Source organism: Parambassis ranga, chromosome 1 (assembly GCF_900634625.1).
Source record: "Parambassis ranga chromosome 1, fParRan2.1, whole genome shotgun sequence".
NCBI classification, from domain to species: Eukaryota; Metazoa; Chordata; class Actinopteri; family Ambassidae; genus Parambassis; species Parambassis ranga.
Window position 1 is genome coordinate 15809736 of NC_041022.1, and position 18852 is coordinate 15828587.

General features: G+C 42.0%; 1 protein-coding gene across 1 annotated transcript in view; it reads left to right on the forward strand.

The window, feature by feature from the left end:
• znf827 (zinc finger protein 827) overlaps positions 1 to 9611 on the forward strand; it is a 59852-nt gene extending 50241 nt beyond the window's left edge. The window contains exons 11-14 of the mRNA XM_028402672.1: positions 923 to 1089; positions 3639 to 3848; positions 4459 to 4636; positions 7086 to 9611. Coding sequence (XP_028258473.1) covers positions 923 to 1089; positions 3639 to 3848; positions 4459 to 4636; positions 7086 to 8112 — 1582 coding nt within the window. The 3' untranslated portion in view covers positions 8113 to 9611. The remainder of the gene's footprint in view (positions 1 to 922; positions 1090 to 3638; positions 3849 to 4458; positions 4637 to 7085) is intronic.
• The last annotated feature ends 9241 nt before the right edge of the window (positions 9612 to 18852 follow it).

Here is an 18852-nt window from a genome sequence, read left to right on the forward strand (position 1 = left end):
TTCTGTAAGTCTGTTGTCAATTTTCTCCCATGATTTTAGGCTTATTCCTTTTTGTTAAAAGTCAGATGAGAAGATAGATAATGCCTTAATGTCTGTCTTTTGCATAAAAGGCAACATGCAGTAGACCGTTAGCTTAGCATAACGATGGAAAGCAGGAGGAAATTGCAAGTCCAGCACTCTCCAAAGGAGAAAAAGTGGCAACTAGCAACTCTAAAATTCATGTACTATGAGCTGTCCAATTTTGGGTTCCGGGCCACGTTTGGCATGAAAATACACAAAACAGAATGGCTCTTTTTTTTCAGAATTAAATTGGTGTAACAGCAGTTTTGTCTCCTTTGCAGATAGAGTGGCTGTTTTAAAAGATTCTCTGACAAAAAAAAAAATATCCATTAATACTGCAAATACTGTAAGCCCTCTGCCCTCCATCCAGGTTCACTTAGGTGCTTCGTAGTGAAGGATTTGGGCACATTTGTACAATGTCTTAAAGTGTCTAAAGTGTCTTGTAATTTTCTAAGTCTGAATGTCTTTGCTGACAAGATCTGTCGGTGAGATTTAGATCTGTCAGTACTTCAGTTTTTACACTACTGACGGCCAGATTGTGTCCTCCTGCTTCTGGTTTTCATATTAATACTTTATACTTTTAGCGTACAGTCGTTAGTTCACAGTCTTCTTATCTAACTCTTGGCAAGAAAGCAAATAAAAAGATTTCTGTAAATATTACATTTACTAAATAGGTCAATCCCACCATTTCTAAACTGCAGAAATATGTTACATTCAACAATCTCTATCACATTAAAAAGAATGTATCCACACCATGCCTTTCACCAATTTATGCAGGCAAAATATAACACTAAAGCTGACTGTCTCCCCCCTCTCATTCTCACCATCTTCCCTTCTTTTTCCCTCTCTGTTCTCTGTCCAGCTGCCATGTGTGTGGTTTCCAGACGGAGCTGAATGCCCAGTTTGTCAGCCACATGTCGCTCCATGTGGACAAGGAGCAGTGGATGTTCTCACTCTGCTGCAGCGTCTGTGACTATGTCTGCATGGAGGAGAACGACATGAAGAACCACATCAGTACTGGACATGCAGGTAAAGAAGTTGGCCTGGTTGTGAGTGACCACATTAACCATTTTGATCCACAAAACCCACCGGTGCATTCACATTTCATGCCCTGTGAAAATTATACCATTCATCACAGCCTGAAAGTTCCCTTTAAAAAAATATATGTAAACAAATCTAAGCTTAAAATTGCGATGCTCTGACAAAAATAAACTATTAAAAACAAAAAAAATCTGTAACGCTTAACCAGCGGCACGTTACATAAATCCAACAAATGTTTGGCTTATCTACAGTCAAATGTGCCAGGAATGAAAAATGCCCCAAAACTGCTTTGGATAGTGGAGCGATGGTAGGACATATCTTTCTAATATGTGTTATTGTTTTAGTCAAACTATTTGTTGTTTTGTCCCTAAAATAAAAATAAAATCACCAAAATATTTATATTACAGTCCAAAAACATACAGTTTATTGTTACATAACAAAAAAGGCAAGTAACAAAACACAACTGAGAAGCTGAGATAAAAAATAAATAATTAATACATAAAAATTCTTGCCTGGAATTAATTTTTTTACTTCAATCAACATGTTACTACTTGTCCACTCACTTCAACTCTGATATAGCATTTTTTTGCTTATGAATAGCAGCGAAGTACATGATTCAATCCCTGGAAAAAATGATTTATGAAGTTATTTTGAAAATTACTCTCATATGTAAGAGTGGGCGGTAGCTTACACATTGTGGCTCTTGTTCACAGCTCAGAATAGAAATAACAGTGCAGTATTTGGACAGTGACACATATTCTATTGTTTTGGCTCTGCACTCCAACACATGGGGTTTAAGTTTAAACAATGAGTGAAGGTAAAAAGCTGACTTTTGTGTTAAAGGGTTTTTGGAATCATAGCTGTTTTTATACAGGTATAAATTATAGACCCGCTGTTCTCACACTGCTCACTTGATGTGTATGTGATCATCTTCCTGCTGCTGCTCTTCTCTTCTAATTTAGGATGGAAAATAATAATTATTTCATCATCTATAATCAAATAGCTTACTAGCCAGATAAACCAATTAATAATTTCTATCAGCATGGACTAGTAGAAGTAAAAACACACAGTTCAGAGGACACTGGGATAGATGAGCAGCAGAACTGGCTTTTGCAAACAAGCCTCCTTCCTATCGACCTTCTTTGGACTTTTAACGCTGCTCATCTGAACCCCTGGTGGTCGATATGAGTGTTTTTGTCTAAAACAGCTTTGTCCAGTTTATTGCTGACGTTTTCTCTTCCACTGTTCCTCACTTGTGTGTATGTATGTGTGGGTGGGTGGGATTGTCCGGTCCAGACAGCTATGGGGTCTTTCACAGGCCACAGTGGCCTTGTTTATCTGAGAAGGTTGGCCCTTATCGTGCCTGAGGGGAAAAAATCAATAGGCCTCAGGTCCTTTGGAGACGAGCTGGGTTTACGATGCCACTGTGGCCATCTTTTAAGTCTCTCAGCCTGGCTTGGAATTTATCTCAGTCTCACACAAGATGGACACTACCACCAAACACACAGTGATGAGTAGTGTGGCTTAAAATCACTTTAAACACACACCCTTCCATCTTTGTGTCAATATTTTTAATCATTTGTCATGATTCAACCTGTTTGTTAAAGTGTCAAATCTTCAGATGGTTCGAGAGTAGACTAGCCTGACAGGTTCTAAAAGGCTGGTTATCTGGTCATTCATGTGGACATATTCAGAGATGGCAGAGCTCAGCAGGTGTCATAGTTCAGGGCTAACGCCTGGATTCTGCAGGGGGGGAAGGTTGGTTGCATGCCCTTCTCAGTAGGGAGGGGTGAGAGTGTACTTCTGTATATCTGCTCTTATATGATGATTTTGCCTGGCAGTTACAAACAAAGCCAATTGGTAAAAGACTGACATTTATATGATCTCTTTTGGCATTAGCTTTTGCAACAAGGAGCTTCCGTAAACGGTTTGATCAGTAATTTAAAAAGCTGCTAAGACTTTTATTTTTAGATTTGATTGAAACTGATTAATCATCCCCCCATACTGAATAATTCTTCACATGAAAAATGCCCTGCATATGTACATTCCTGTATGTTTTCGATATGTGTGTGTGCCTGTAATAATAGAATAGGTGGAACATTTTCCCCCTCCTTTCATTCCCTTCAGAGTGAATGCCCTTTGTTTAGCTGTGCCCTGAGATGCTCCCGCCATCTTAGCTCCTTCGGCCATGACCCACGCTCCTCACCCCTCCCTCCTGCCTCCTCCCCTTCTAATTCCCTCTCTCTTCCCGGTGAATTGCGGACTTAGAGAAAGGGATCAATAAAAGCACACTGCATCTTGATTGGACTGGCAGCAGGGCCTCAGCTAGAGTGCAGGACTATCAAGGCTGCCTGCTTTTATTCTGTCTGTGTGTGTATGAATGTACATAAGAGGGGGGATCCAGAAAATGATTTTCTACACAAGCATAATTTGTGCAGACTTTAGATATCTTTCATGTTTTATTTAGAATTTAGGATCAAACTCCTTTCCTTATTACTTCTGTTTGATATATTATATAAATGTCTTACTGTGTCCAGGTCTGAACTCAAGAAGCCCCCTCAGTGAGACCAAGAGCACGTCGTCGTCCCTCTCAGCCCTCAGCGACTCACTCAACAGCTCCGAGGGTGGAGACCTCACTCACGGTAACGAAGAACTCAAGAGCCTGCTGGCCCCACCCTCCTCCGCAGGCAGCCAGTCCAGCTCTGGAAGCCACTCGGGATCAGGGACTGAGGACAAGTCTGACAAAGGCAAGGGACCAAAGGAGCTGTTGCAACCAGAACTTGGCTTCAAATCTTTTTACATATTTGTCTTTTTGTCTCACAGTACAGATTCATCATCATAAAAACATTTCTGTACTATTTATTAATAGTTAACCCCTAAAATCTGGTCCAATAAGACTGTGGATGTCACAGTCAGATTGGAATGAGAGTGGCCAAAAAATGATTTATACCAACCCACCTCCAACTTCTAGTGAAAATTGTTGCTGAATCCTGTTACATTACATGAAACTGAAGAGAACACAGAAAGACTGCATCAGTACATGATGTAAAAAAAATCACATACTGATTTATTTATTACTAAATACATTAAGTATTGGGTGACAGAGGCAAGTGGTTCTGAAAGTGCTTTCTAATGTCTGAGAATACAAACTGTGATGATAGCATTTTAAATTGTCCTGGTTTAGGCTTAGACACTAGAAACAAATGTTATATTTATAACATAACTTATATTTGAACTGTTAGTGAGGGGACTAACTGAGATTTCTGCTTCAGACTGGAGGCAGGTGTAGATCAATAACATCATCATATTCCTTAAAAACATATTCTATCCTCACCCTTTTCTTTTTGTTGTCTCCAGGTTTTGAGTGCGTCTTCTGCAATTTTGTGTGCAAGACGCGCGGCATGTACGAGCGGCACCTGCAGATCCACCTCATCACGCGAATGTTCGAGTGTGACGTCTGCCACAAGTTCCTCAAGACGCACGAGCAGCTGCTGGAGCACAAGAAGTGCCACACTGTCCCCTCCGGAGGGCTCAAGTAAGGAAAGCAAGTATAGACAGAGGTTCCTAAGTCCGCCTGTCCTTCCCCCCTTCCTCACCCTCTCAATTCACCACACACACAGAAACACAGTATAGACACACTCACAAATACCAGGGCTGTGCTAGTTAAGAGAATATTTAAATTTAATTTTATTTCAGACGCTTGCTGCTGGAAACTTATTCAATTATCATTTTACATGCACCAGTTAACTCCATCTATTTAAAGATGGTTTTATACTTTAACTAGCTGACATTATTTTTAATAAGAACTGATTGCAGTGACAGTGATGCCAGCTGTAAACTGATTAGAATTATTAGACAGAAGCACAGATACATGGTCTATTTGAAGATTATTTTAGCTGTGCGTCTTTAATCCCTTAACCTCACTTTAATGTTCATTATCTGCAGCCAGCAAATGAAATGATACAAGCTGTAGTTTTGCTGCTCAACAGCCTCTCTTGGCAAGTTGAAGTTATTAGACAGTGGTCTGCGGGTCGGCAGTGGCTGTTCTGAACAGAAGGGAGAGTGGAAATGGGCTTCCCCTCAGGGTCTGTTGTTCCACTGCCCACAGCTAACAGCCATGCCAAAGAAAAATATCTGATGAAACCTGCATTCCAGAAAAGCTAGTCTCTTCTCTCCTAAATATACAGACACTGCTGTTGATTATATAAAATGTGTTGGCACACCCCTGCAAGATAATCAAAGGAGTGCCGGTACATGCTCACAACATGAAACACAACAGAAGATTTACAGTCAATCATGTTTGCTAAAACGAATGCATATGTAGATTAGACTTTCACAACTGATTCAGTGAAAGGATGTCCTGACCTCTACATATACACTTACATGCATATTGGATACTGTTACTTTGTATCCTTTTTTTCATATATTGTAATAAGGCAGCATTGTTTTCCTAATATTGACTGTTTATGAAGCTCCAGCCTCCTCACATGCTTCCCTCTCCATCTCCATTCTCCAGTCCCACAGGAGCCTTTGTTGTACTGTGACATGTTTTTTTTGTTGTGCCATTTCAGGCCTGTCAAGCTAACATAAAGCCCATTTGCTGATCTCAACACACCACACACTGATGTTTAAATTTTCTTAAGCTTAATCGTGACAATGTGGTGGAACACACCTTAGAGTTAGTGTGCCAGTTAACAGCTCACAGGATTCAAAATCAAGGCACACATCTTTTGTCTAAAACGTTAGAAAACAAACTACAGTAAACTAACTGCAGAGTTGTTGTGGTGATTCATTTCAAGTAACATGAGCCATATTTTTGTTTTCACTTTGTTTACATGACTCCAGTCTGTGCATGTGCAGAACCATTTAATATCATTATGATTACCGCCTCATCTTGTCATAAACACAAGATCTGTGTTCTACATATTTTTACTGTGCAGCCATCAGTGCTAAATGTCTAGAAATGGTAGCATCTCACTGAGTTAAAATAGAAAGCTGCCTACAAAGCTACACTAATTTCTTTTAGAAAACCAAACACAAATACACAAGAAGCCCCTCCATAGATCATCACACAGAAATGTAAAGACTTGCTGCTAGCAGTAGTGTGAGTGTATTAAATGTGAAGGTTTTAAATGTTTCTGTCTGGTGTAAATGTTTTTGAAGCCATATTGAGCTCACATCCAGACTAGAGGGAAGCAGAAAGTAAAAGTAAAAAAAAAGAGAGAGAATTGTTTTTGTAATTATATTTATCTGCTTCATCTCAACATATCTACTGTGAATATCTGCACAATTGGGGTATACTTTACATTCTTTCAGGTTTACAGTGTCTTAATTTCTGTAAACCACCTTTACAAATTTATCATCAGAAGCAGGCTGAATTAAGTGCAGATGTTAAAGAGCCATCGGCTTAGATTGCCTGCATTCACAGACTCCAAAATCCAAATCGTTTATTCCCCAACTAGTGTGTACGTGTGTATGCACTTGAGCAATGTAAAGTGTTTCTGTATATGTAGTTGTGTGTAGAAAGGGAGAGAGGGCCTTGACCATTTCGAGGTTTTTCTGAGGTGATTCTGTTCTGCAGGGTTTGTGAAGCGCTTTGGGGCCCAGAGCAGATGAAAGGTGCTATTTAAATGTAAGTGCCACTCCATTCCTTCATTTCCCTTCATGTCCTACTGCTCCAATCTTTTCTCCAGCCTGTCACCCCCCTTCCTGTCTCACCCCCTCCCCTGCCCCCCCCCCAGCACACACACACACCTGATCATCTCAATTCTTCTACCATTAAACGGTCACACATACCACCATGAACACACAGTACTGTACATTACATATCTTTTTCCTTTATCTGTCCTTCTCTTCTTCATCATTTGTGTTATTGAATTTCAAGGTGTGTTACATAGTTGTGAGTGTACACTTTCCTTTCAACTGTCTTTTGCCTTTGTGTGTTGTGTCCTCCCTCCTTCCCTCCCTCCTGTTACATTAACCAGGTGCCCTTTTTGCATCTACTCCACCAATCGACCAGCGGCCATGGAGTGCCACCTTAAGACGCACTGTAAGATGGAGTACCGCTGCCGCATCTGCCAGGGACTGTGGCCCGACCAGGCCTCACTGGAGGCCCACATGCGCGGGCACCGCCTGGGCAACCACTACAAGTGTGAGCAGTGTGGCTACTTGTCCAAGACGGCCAACAAGCTGATCGAGCATGTGCGTGTGCACACAGGCGAGCGGCCCTTCCACTGCGACCGCTGCTCTTATAGCTGCAAGCGCAAGGACAACCTCAACCTGCACAAGAAGCTGAAGCACGCACCGCGCCAGACTTTCGGCTGCCAAGAGTGCCCTTTCACCACCACACACCCCTTTGTCTTCAGCCGCCACCTCAAGAAACACCAGAGTGGAGATGTGGGGGGGCTGGACGAAGGCCTAGGAGGAGGAGTAGGAGAAGAAGAGGAGGACGATGAGGAGGCAGTAGGGGAGGAGTTGCCACTTGAGGGAACATCACCGGGGTGCTCGTCACTGCAGAAGTGCCAAGACAACTTCCTGTACAGCAGAGGAGGTAGCAGTGGCGGAAGTGGGAGTAACAGCCCCCTCATGAGTCTAACAGCATCTCAGGCGCTCCAGTCCGTCGCGCTGTCAGTCACACTGGGCAAGTCCCACCAGCGAGACCCCAGCGGCCCTCTGCACTGCTTGGTTAGCACGAACGGCAATGACACCATCAGAAACCCTTGTGGCAGGAGAAGCGGCAGCCCCTCCCTCTTCCTTCCTTCCTCCCACCACATGTTGGAGCAGTACAGGAACTGCGACAAGGCCCCCCTGATCCCCCTCACCACCCTGTTCACCCACAACAGCCGCTTCACATTCCACTCGCACCTCCACTCCAGATGGCGGCCGGCCACATCTCCTCTTTTCTCTGCCTCCAACTCAGCCTCCCACTCCTGCTCTTCCCCCTCACCCTCCTTCCAGAAACACTCCTTCCTGGCCTACCTGGGACTGATGGAGAGGGCCAAGACTGTCTGACCTCACCCAACCTCCTCTCCTCTCCTCCTCCTCCTCCTCCTCTTCAAGCTCTTTCCCTCACTCCTCGGACAGTGGTGTGAATGACACTTGACCACTGCAGTGGGAGCAACATCTTTTCCAATCAGACCAGCAGAATAAGCTGGACCAGACAAACATATTGAAGAAAAAGGAAAAAAAAACACATTTATAAGAGAAAGAGGCTGTACATGCTAAAATGCATTTATATCAAAAAGCTGCTTTTCTTATCAGTTCAATCAATTGAATTATTACTACTTCAAGTACTACTCGCTATTACCTTTTTCTGTTTTTAAACATCTGAATGACCTGGACCCAGTTGCATAATCTATCTCGTATCTCAGTTTTTATAGTTATTTTTCTTTAGTCGTTTGACAAGAGAAAAGATTTGAAAAAGACGAAACAAAACTTGCAAGTGCTACATTTTAGTGCATTTTTGTCTATTGCTATTATGCATCAAAATAGCATGCCTGTTTCTGTGTTTCAACTAGCTTTGACGTCATTAGGAAGCTAAATTTGAGATATCCTGAAGTGTTAGCTGTGTAATGTGGACAGAACCAACGAAACGGAATGCTTTTCATTGAAAAAGACACGTTTCCAAAGCAACGCCTCAAACCACGCACTTACTTATTTATCAATCTTGTACATAGTTTTGTAGTCCTTCCCTTTCCCATCTTCATTTTTTTTTTGGTTTTTGATTTCTGTTAGTTTTGTTTTTTTTGTATAATGGTGAAACCGTGTTATGCATTGATGCCTACTGTTATCACGTTGGTCTCAGAATTAATGTAATTAGCTCATTTGTTATAAGCTCACAAGATACAATAAATTGTGATATTGTAAATATGGAAAATATTCAATCTGATCCATCATTAACACTCAGAAAATGTTGCCAATGCATTTGCACTTACAGGTTAAAAAGAAAAATTTAATAAACGTCTGACTAGAGGGAAAGCATTGTTTCTGAGACCAGGCGCATATCAGCACGGCTTCAAATGCACAACTATGTATCACGCACCTATACTTAGAAGAGATATATGAGATAACTGTTTTGTGGAGGTGACCTGCTCTGGGTTAGCGAGCTACCCGCAGCCAGGGTCACCACAGGCCGATTCAATGGTGCTTTTTGGAGCTTTTTGTAATTTTTGTGTACAAAAAAAAGAAAAAAAAATGTTCCAAAATGACTTGAATGAATGTATTTTTGTTTATGTACATGAAAAAGAAGCGATACAGAAGTGTGAACAGGGACGTCTTCAGTGCTGGTAAAGACGAGAACGTTAGTGTGTTTGGTGGCCTTTATGTGTCTTTTTTCTTTTGTTTTATTTTTTTTTTGTACTTTTTTTTTACTGAGCCTTTTACATCATGATAAACATTTTCTACTAACATTCAGAGAACCCGTTGTGAGGAAAAAAAAAAAAAAAGCTCCTGTAGGTGCAATGATGAAGCAAAGCCATTTATTTGTACAGCGATATGTTCAATGGCACTGGCTTCTGTTAGGCCGGCAGACATGGTACTGCTTTTTGCCCCCACCCCCCACACACGCACACACCTTCATCCCTCCTGTCAACCTTTTAAGTTTTAATTGCACTTACTGTAGTTACACTTCAAGCCAAAAGCACTTAAACCTTTTATTTTCATTTGTTTTTAAAGTGCAAACTTAGATGCACCGATATGTGAAGAAGTAGCACTAGTTGCTGCAAATGGCTCAATCAACACCCCTTTAGTTTCACATTTAGATGTTTCTGGTGATGCAAAAGGGTCCGCCTCTGTGAAACCGGAGAAAGTAAATGAATACAAATTGCATGAATTACACAGTAGAGGTCAAGCTCCCCCTGGGAACTAAAGGTCCCAGGCTAAATTGTGATCGCCAATTTTGCACAGTGCTGCACTTTTTGATTATGAGAATACGTATTTATCCATAAAATGCTCAAAAAGTCTGTTTTTTGCAAAATAGGGCAGCATACTGTAGTAAAAGCATTTTATTTTGGAAAAGCTTTACCCATTATTGATTGCGCTTGTGTTTCCTAAGTGGTCTTCAAGCCAAAATCCCTTATTTGTAAAGGGATTGTTTTTTTATGTTCTTTATTGTTTCCATTTGTTTTATTTTATTCATGCATTTTCTTAAAATGAGTTATTTTTTTTTTTTTTTTCTACTTTAAACATGTCAGGAAAAAAAATGTTGATTGGACAGAGAACATGAATGGTCAAGACCAAACTGTAAGTCGCCTCAGGATGTGATGTTAGGATTGAATCCGTCTCGTCCTGCTCAGCAGCGATGCCTCGATTGCCCCCCCCCCCCCCCACCTCCTTTACACTGCTGTTTGTTTGTTCCTTTTTGCTCTGTCAACATCTGGCATGCTCTCTCTGGAGTGTAAGGAGCATCCCTCGCAACACACAGACACACACTCTCCCTGTACTATCTGTGTTATCTTTTATACTCTAGTGCCACTTGGTGGAAGGAAACCACCTGAGACTTCTGAGAATGAGTCAAACTAATTGTCAGGGTCCAATAGATTAAAAAAAGAAAAGATTAGGAGATAAAAGAATGTGTCTACTTTTGACACCTTTTGCAAATGTCTGCCTTTTAATACAGCGTAATCATGAATAGCTGCACTTCTTTACGTCCCCCTTAGTTAAAGTGTAATGTTTAAAGAGGCTGTCCTCTTACCAGTATTTTAAGCACTTATTCCGTTTATTTTGCCCAGTTGTAGGCAGCACAGCGACCTCTTTGTTTTTTTAAGCTTGACTACCTTTTCAGCACTTCAGTGTATGCATGACATTGCCCCCCCCCTCTTCTTCTTTAGCACTTAATTGTGTTCAAAACTAACTCCCTTTGTTGCGTTTAGTTAGCATCACACTGCACTGTCTACAATCAGTTTGCTTTAAGTTCGGCTGTATTTTATGATTAGAAAAGGCTCAATTATCTTAACTTTTGGCACTCAGTAAAGATTGGTATGTGCTGTACAAAGCTTTTTTTTATTACTCCATTGTTAAGGCTGTACAGGGTTGTGACCATAACTGGTAAATAGATCATTTGTACTTTTTTGGTTTTGTATTTGTTTTCTTTGTTTGGCATTATTTTATGTTCGACTTGCCAGATCTAAATGTAACAGGATTTGAAAGTAAAGCTTACATCAGATATTACATCAGTTGTCTCTCATTGTTGGTTTTATGGGGTTTTTAATATCATCTTAATGATCTCAGTTAATCATACACAGAGGAGTTCTTTCCTCAAAAAAAGTGCAGGTAAGTAGGACTGTGTTTGGTAATATTTCTTATAGTTGCATCATGTAAGGCTGACATATAGGTGATCGTGTAATTCTGCACTTTCTGCTCAAGCATCAATCATTTCTGGTTTGTGTCAAGACGGCACGTAGAAAGACATTCAAATCCAGAAATCAATTACAGATGTTCAGTTTGAAGAATATTAGCACAGCTTTGTCTTAAGTATTAAGAAATATCTTTATATTTGATTGGGAAGTTAATGAGCATCATAAACAATACTGCATTTACAAATCAGCATAAAAAACAGAATAGGTCATACATAAAGAGAATCTAAAAAAAGGGGCGTTATTGTAAAAGTTTTTTGTCACTGTGGGTTATCTGAAAAAACAAAGGGTATGTTTTGGGATTATGGTCTCTGGTTGACCATCTGTCTCACTCATTTATTCAGATTTGCAAAAACATCCTTTAAAAAAATGGACTGCTATTTTGTGGTCACTGGACTCTTGAAATCTGTTTTGACCATAGTACTCGTATACTGATTACAACAAAATTTCACACTAACGCCAAACAGAATTAAAAGGTTTATATACAAAAAGGTCATTTTCACAGTGCCATCATTATGTCTGCAAAAATGTTTTTACACAAGAACTAATAATAAAAGTCTTAAATTAATTTCATTCTTGACCTTTTGAGAAGATGATTTTGAAAATGATTAAAGCAGTTTGTATTTGCTACAATAAGATCAGATTTATTATTTTGTAGTAACAATTTATGGCGTCAATGTCAGAAAACAAGTTTTGGAAAATTGAAACCCTGCAGTTCCTCAAGTGACCACTTGATGCTGTCTCCAATAGTTTGTCAATCCCAATCAAATTCATGGTCAAACTTATGTGTAATTAAGGGGACTTGCACTTTAAGGGATAGCTGAGTGTTGTCTCAGACTACGAGCTGTGTAGCCTCCACCAACCTCAGCTTCACTCACACCACACCATTTTAGACATATTTACATTATGCAGGAGGTAGTGCAGTGTTGGAGTAATGCATGCAAACATATCCCATAATCCTTCACTCTACATAGACACAGAGTTATGCAAAGGGAAGCCAACACACAGCCATTAATCAGCCTTAATAAGGAATGCATCAGGCATTGGAGTCTCTTCAATAATTCTGCCAGAAGGCAGTAATAAGAAAGGAAAGAACTGATTCTCTTTTTTAAGACCAATAAGAGCAGCGGCAAGAACAGATATCATTCAGACAGTTAAAGGGAAGCACTGATCATCTGTGAGGGACTTGGCATTCTTTAATTTGAAATGGTGGCATGCCATCATAATAATAAGGAATAGGATCTGTCATGGCGTCTAGCTGGTGTTTTTATTAGAGCGATGGGAGGTCTCTCTGCCTCTCCTCTCTGTGTTGTAGTAATGAAAGTTACAGCACGTTCTCGCCCAGCCAAAGGTTGGCCCTGCCTAATGAAAACAGATGAAGCAGAGATAAAGTGTTTGCCGACATTAAGGGACTCATTTATCACCGTTAGCCCCCGAGCTACAGAACACCTTGGTCTGGAGCTCTCCTTTAACAGGCCCGGCCTCACAGCACCCCGGTGGCACACTGCAGCCTTCCAGGCACATGCACACCTCCATCTTTACCGTTCTTTCTCTCTCATTTGCTGCATGTTTGGCGTTGTGCTCACAGATAATTTTACTGTTTACATCTGTATCTCACTCACAGCCTTTATAGATGTTAAAATCGGATTTAACAGCAGGAAAAGAAATTAGTTTTAGTGGAACCTTTATCAAATCAGTACGATTTGGCAGTCCTTGCGGGACCTCCATCACCGCGCCCTCCATGTTGACCCGTGTGGGTTCAACAGCCATCCGAAGCCCAATCTCTTCTGTGGAGGGGCCATGTTCTCATCTAGCTACTCATCTTGCCTGTGTATTAATGAATCTTTGCGGCTGTGTTTAAAGCTGCTTAATTAAGTTCAAAGCAGCGCTCGGGGCACTGTGCGCCTGCTCGGCTGACCTCCCTATGAGTGGAAGTGTTGATTAGGAAGTAAAGAGACATGGAGGCACTGCAGGGGATAGCTATTGATTGAAAGGATAGAAAAACCTCATTTGGATTTTGTGATTGGACTATCACACTGTACATGGGGGACGTTTTTATTCATTTGCTGAATAACAATAACTCCATTCCTGTGCTGTCAGTTTGGTGAGATTGCCAACTAAGTGAGGAATTTCTGTGATAAGACAGAATGCCAGAGTTTTCCCTCATCCCAATAATAGCCCTTCACCTCAGCCCGAGCTGTCTGCACAATGTCGACCTTTCGACACCACCTCGTGAAAGTTGGCCGCTGTCGATCGATAGCGTGTTAGCTTTTTGTTTGTAGGTTCAGGCTGCCTTGGCTTTATTACAGCTGCTGAGAGTCATGGGGGAGTCGTGCACGGCTTTGTGAGAGAGGAGCTCCCTCTTGTTTGCCAAAAGTGTAATCCCGCCGTGACCTGCCGCGACCCTGCCCTGAGAGGAAAGCTGCTTAGACAGAAGTGCGTGTCTGTGGGAGCTCCCAGCTGCCTGGCCTCTCTCTCTCTCTCTGTCTCTTTTTCCTCTCTATTTTGCTCTCTACATCTACCTCACTCTTAGTTTTCCTCTCCACCTTTCTATCACACAGAATCTCCTTTTACCCCTTTACTCGGCCGCTCCTCCTTTTCTCTGCTGCTGTTTACCTCCTCGCTCTTTGCCCCCCTCTTTCATTTCACAGTAAACTCCATGCACGTTTTACTCAGCGTCAATACTTCTAAGACTCCCCCGGCTCGCCACCCATCCATCCACAGACAAGGTTTAAAGCCTGTGGAGGAGCTCAGGCTTTGCTAAGTGGAGACAGATCTCCTTTTTTTTTTGCTCCAACAGAGAAAATAAACACACAAAGTCCTGCCATAGACAGCCTTCATGCAAGCTGCAGAGCAGGACCACTGGTGCACGGGAAGGAGAAAATGAAGGAAAATGACCTCTGGAATCGATTTGGCATGGGCTGAAGCCAGGGCTATGGCTCCACACAATAAAGCTCCGCTGAGGCTGCGTGCTGTTTTATTCATGTTTGTAAAAAATTAGGCACATGAATATGAAGTTCCACATTTAATACATTTAATAGTGTGTACAAGTTTTTTGAAAAGTGCTAGCCAACAAGATGTCATGTTCAAACTTGTGCCTAAAAAAAAAAAAAAAAAAAAGACCATCCACACCTGAGGAGCACCTGGGAGAGCAGCAGCAGGGAGGAATGATGTGCGGCCCTGTGTGGTGTGTCAGTTACTCAGAGTCGGACACGCATGGTGGGACATGTATTTACATGCATGTTTGGTGCCCAGCCCAGGGGCATAGCATCACTGGCTGCCCGCTCCCCCGCTGCGCCCGTTCCCCATTCTCTAGGGTGAGACATCACTCTGCGGGGGTCAGCAGAAATCTGATTCAGGAGGCGCTGCAGGGGGTGTGTGGAGTGGAGGAGGGGGAGGGGGGATTACCCACAAGACTCTGGGCCTGGCATATCCAGACTTAGGGCAGCCTGAATCAGCAGGGGGGACAGATCATACCCCCCTGCTGGCTGCTGCCTCAAATATAAAGCTAATGCTTGGCCACTCCAACTGGATGACAAACACATTATAGGAAAAGAGGAAGAGGAGGAGGAGGAGGAGGATGGTAATGGGCAGAGGGAGAGCAGCTCTGCTTAAGTATGATCATGTCTTTGAAATAGATAGGAAACAAGCCAGCCAACTCCCCTGTTGTTAGGCTCTGCTGTTACCATGGCATTCTATGACAGTCACCAGCCATAGGTTACTTAGTTTCTATGGGTAACAGTCAGCACTTCACATCCACTGTGACACTGAACCTACAGATATCGCCCACCAAATCACAGCAGCTTACAAGAAAAATCTTCCTGCTCAAAGATGTTCATTTTGAAAAGTCCACATGCTCCCGTGTGTGTGTGTGTGTGTGTGTGTGTGTGTTTCTAACTGCAATAATTTCAATGATGCGAGGTCTGCTGAGATCTGAAGTGAAGAGATTTAGTTAGAGAGAGCTTAACAGCATAGCCCAAGGTCAAGCCCAAACTAATCAGACTCCTCATTTCCCTGGATGGAGTAATGAAGTAGAACGCTGACCCCTGGCTGACCCTGGGAATCTCTAGCAGAAAACTGGCCTAGAGACCAATTAGACAAGCGTAAATGGAAATATTAAAACAGAGCAGTCATTTATTAATAAATACGATACGAGTCACACACACAAAAAGCTGCTTCAAAGCTCCTTGAGGTGAAAAAAACGGTTTGATTCTTTTATCATAAAAACGTAAACTTTATTGGTAACAAGCTTCTTTTTACTCCAAAGACGAGGGTTGATTACAACCTGGTTAGCTCTTCTAATCATCTCATGCACTTGAGCTTTTAATGATTTCCATGATTCAATTAGCCCTAACTGAATTCCTGTCTTCAATCAATTAAAGCCATAGCTGCACGCTCATCCATCTTCCAATCAGGACATCGGGAATCCCTCCATCCATTCTCATTTGAGGAGAGAGTGGGTCAAAGAAGTTTGCAGTCATCCACATCTTTTCATCTCCATCCTGTTTCTGTTATATGAATAGATACTAATTATTGTATTGTGCGTCCTCAAGAAAAGGTATTTTTTTTTACCTCTATGAGTTCACATTAGCTCCTGTAACCCTGCACAAACAACATTCTGTGAAGACATTCTGCTGAAACCTCGACATGAACCTTTTGTCCTGCTCCACTCTGCTGGTTATTGTGTTACCTAATGTGAAGGTGAGTGACAGTAACCTCTCAAAAACATTGTGGCATAAAGACAAACACACACACACTGAAATGACCTCTAACACACACACACACACACACACACACTGGAAGACCTCTAACACACACATGCTTTTTGTACATGAGCAAACACGGTTTGGCACCATCTGCTGGAACCTTGAGAAACACTTGTGATAAAGTAAGAGCTGGTGGGTGAAAAAAGGACAGAAATTGTTTCATTAAAATTAAATAACACACAGAAATATTGTGTGACACCTTAATGGCAAATGTGTCACTTTTTGACAGAAAAGCAAAGGCATGTGGAGTGATGAAGGCAGCCTCTTTAGCCAGTTTACTGCTGAATTAGAGGAAGAAGAAGAAGCACAGAAATGGTTGCCAAGGTGCCCAGATAGTCATTTAACCCTCATTGGTTGAGAGGGAAGCCAAGGGCAGCACAGCCTTTTCACATGCTGCTCTTTCCATCTCCATTATCTCCTCTGTCTCATCCCTGCTACCAGCAATATGGTTTCCTTGAAAGGGTTTAGCATTCTTTTTAAATGAAAATACCAAACCGTGCTCTTTCTGCGCAGACGCAGCGGATGGAGCTGAAGATTAGGTTTGATGTTTTATCACCACGGTGTCTTTCTCTTCAGCAAAAATCGTTTAACAGCAGTGCCAACTGCAGAGCAGAGCATCAGGGGCGTTTTGGTCACATTTAACATCGGGGAAGATCAAACACAAATGCAGGCTGACTAGATGGCAGCGGCCTTGTCCGAGCATCCCAGTATGATGGGCTCTGCGGCAGGAAAAGGGCTGCGCACTTCACTCTCATCATGCTCAGCAGCATCATGTTACTGAGAAGCTTCAGATGTCTCCATTCAGAGGGCAGCCTCAGCTATATCTTTTCTCTGAGCCCTTGCTTTTTTTTCTCTTTCTTTTTTTTTTTTTGGATGGTGGAGAGTGTGCATTCCCTGGCACCATTTTCAATAGAGCTCCCCCTGGAGTAGCAGGGGAATGGCTATCACAACAATTACAGTGACAGCTCTTTTCTAAAGTGCACTTGATTTATTTGATTTAGCTAAGATTAATGGCCCTCCCTCCTAGCAGGCCTGCTGGAGATGTGCAGCACAACACAGCCTTACTCCTATACAGACACTCAGGTGTATGCTGGCAGATAATGAAAATATATGGGATGTATGCGCATATCCAAAGATATATGTACACAAACTCACAAATCATCCTGATCTAACAAAAACCTTTGCTTCTCTTTTTGTTATATATTTCCAGCACCTTTTTTATAGCTTTTATAGTGAAATATATTAACACTATATTAAATGCATCTTTTTAATGTAGTTAACTCTTTATATTATAAAGCATCCCTGCAACAGTTACATTAATATTAAATGTGAAATAATTTTTTCAATGTGCAGCTAAAACTTTCAAGATTTCTAGATTTTAATTAAGTTCTATTTTTCCAGCCAATTTCAGTCTAAAAGGAGATGAACAGTGACCTTTCATTCAGATGTTTTTCTTCAGGCTTCTCTTCATTAGCAAATCAAAGATTATTTGAGTAAAAGTATTTCACACTCAGTGCTGTTTTTGTAGCATCTAAATTAGGCCAAGATTGGCAGGATCTATGATTTGTTTATAAAAAAAAACTGTGGCTCATCTGTACACTTGATTAAGGCAGTGAACAAATATGGAGGTGGTATGTGCATGCAGCATTGTTGTTTGAATTTAATTATAACACTAGCAGCCGCAGATCATAGTAATAATGAAAGCTTATATGTTTTGACCTTTACAAAAGAAAAAAGAAGAAGAACCTGTATGGAGACACTCCCAGAGCTAGCTGCTAGAGGGAGACACCTGCCTGTCCATTCTGTGCCAGGAAGCGCTACGTCCAAATCGCTGGCCGACAGTTGCCGGGCCAGTGGTCCGGCACAGTCCAGTGCAATTGGCACTGAAGCCTGCCCATCTGCCTGAGTTGACACGTTCGCTCCCACACCACTTGTCCAGGAGGACAAAATGTGCTGTGGTGTCCTGGCAAAGCTCCCTGAAATGTCAACCTGGCGTGACAAACCCGCGCCACCCCCTTTGGCCCTCACAGGCCTGGTAGTGTGAGGCGCTGCCCTGGATCAGACAGGGAGCCAGGAACATGCCACGGTAACAACAACCGCTGATCGACTGCCGGGGCGCTACCATCTTGTCCAGGGTGGATAGAGCTTGTTCAGTTGGGTAGAGGATGACTGTTCTCATTATGGGCCTTGAACCTCACAAAATTTGGCTTTTCAGTAGCTGGTAGAGGGCAGCTGGACAGAAATGAGACATCATGAGCAGGAAATGTAGTTAGGGAACATGCTTGGACTCTTTGCACAAGTATTCCCAACCCATTAAAAAATTGTTAAGAATGAATCAAATTGTAACTTGGCATGTCTCTGTACAAGCCAAAAACAATAGATGCAGAAGACAAATAACATGCAGAGCATATTTTTCTGTTGTTTGAGCAGATGGTCTTGGAGGTGCTGTGAGGGTCTAATGTTGGCTGACTCGGTCCTGCAGCCCCCCTCAGGGCAGCAACTGTGAGTGGTCATTAACACAGAGAGCAGGCCATGCCAGGAGAGAGGGGAGTCTAGCAGTAGTTAACAGCCGCTATCCAGTTAAATCCTCCTTCTCTGTGCTGAACACAAACAAACAACTGCAGCATTCGTAC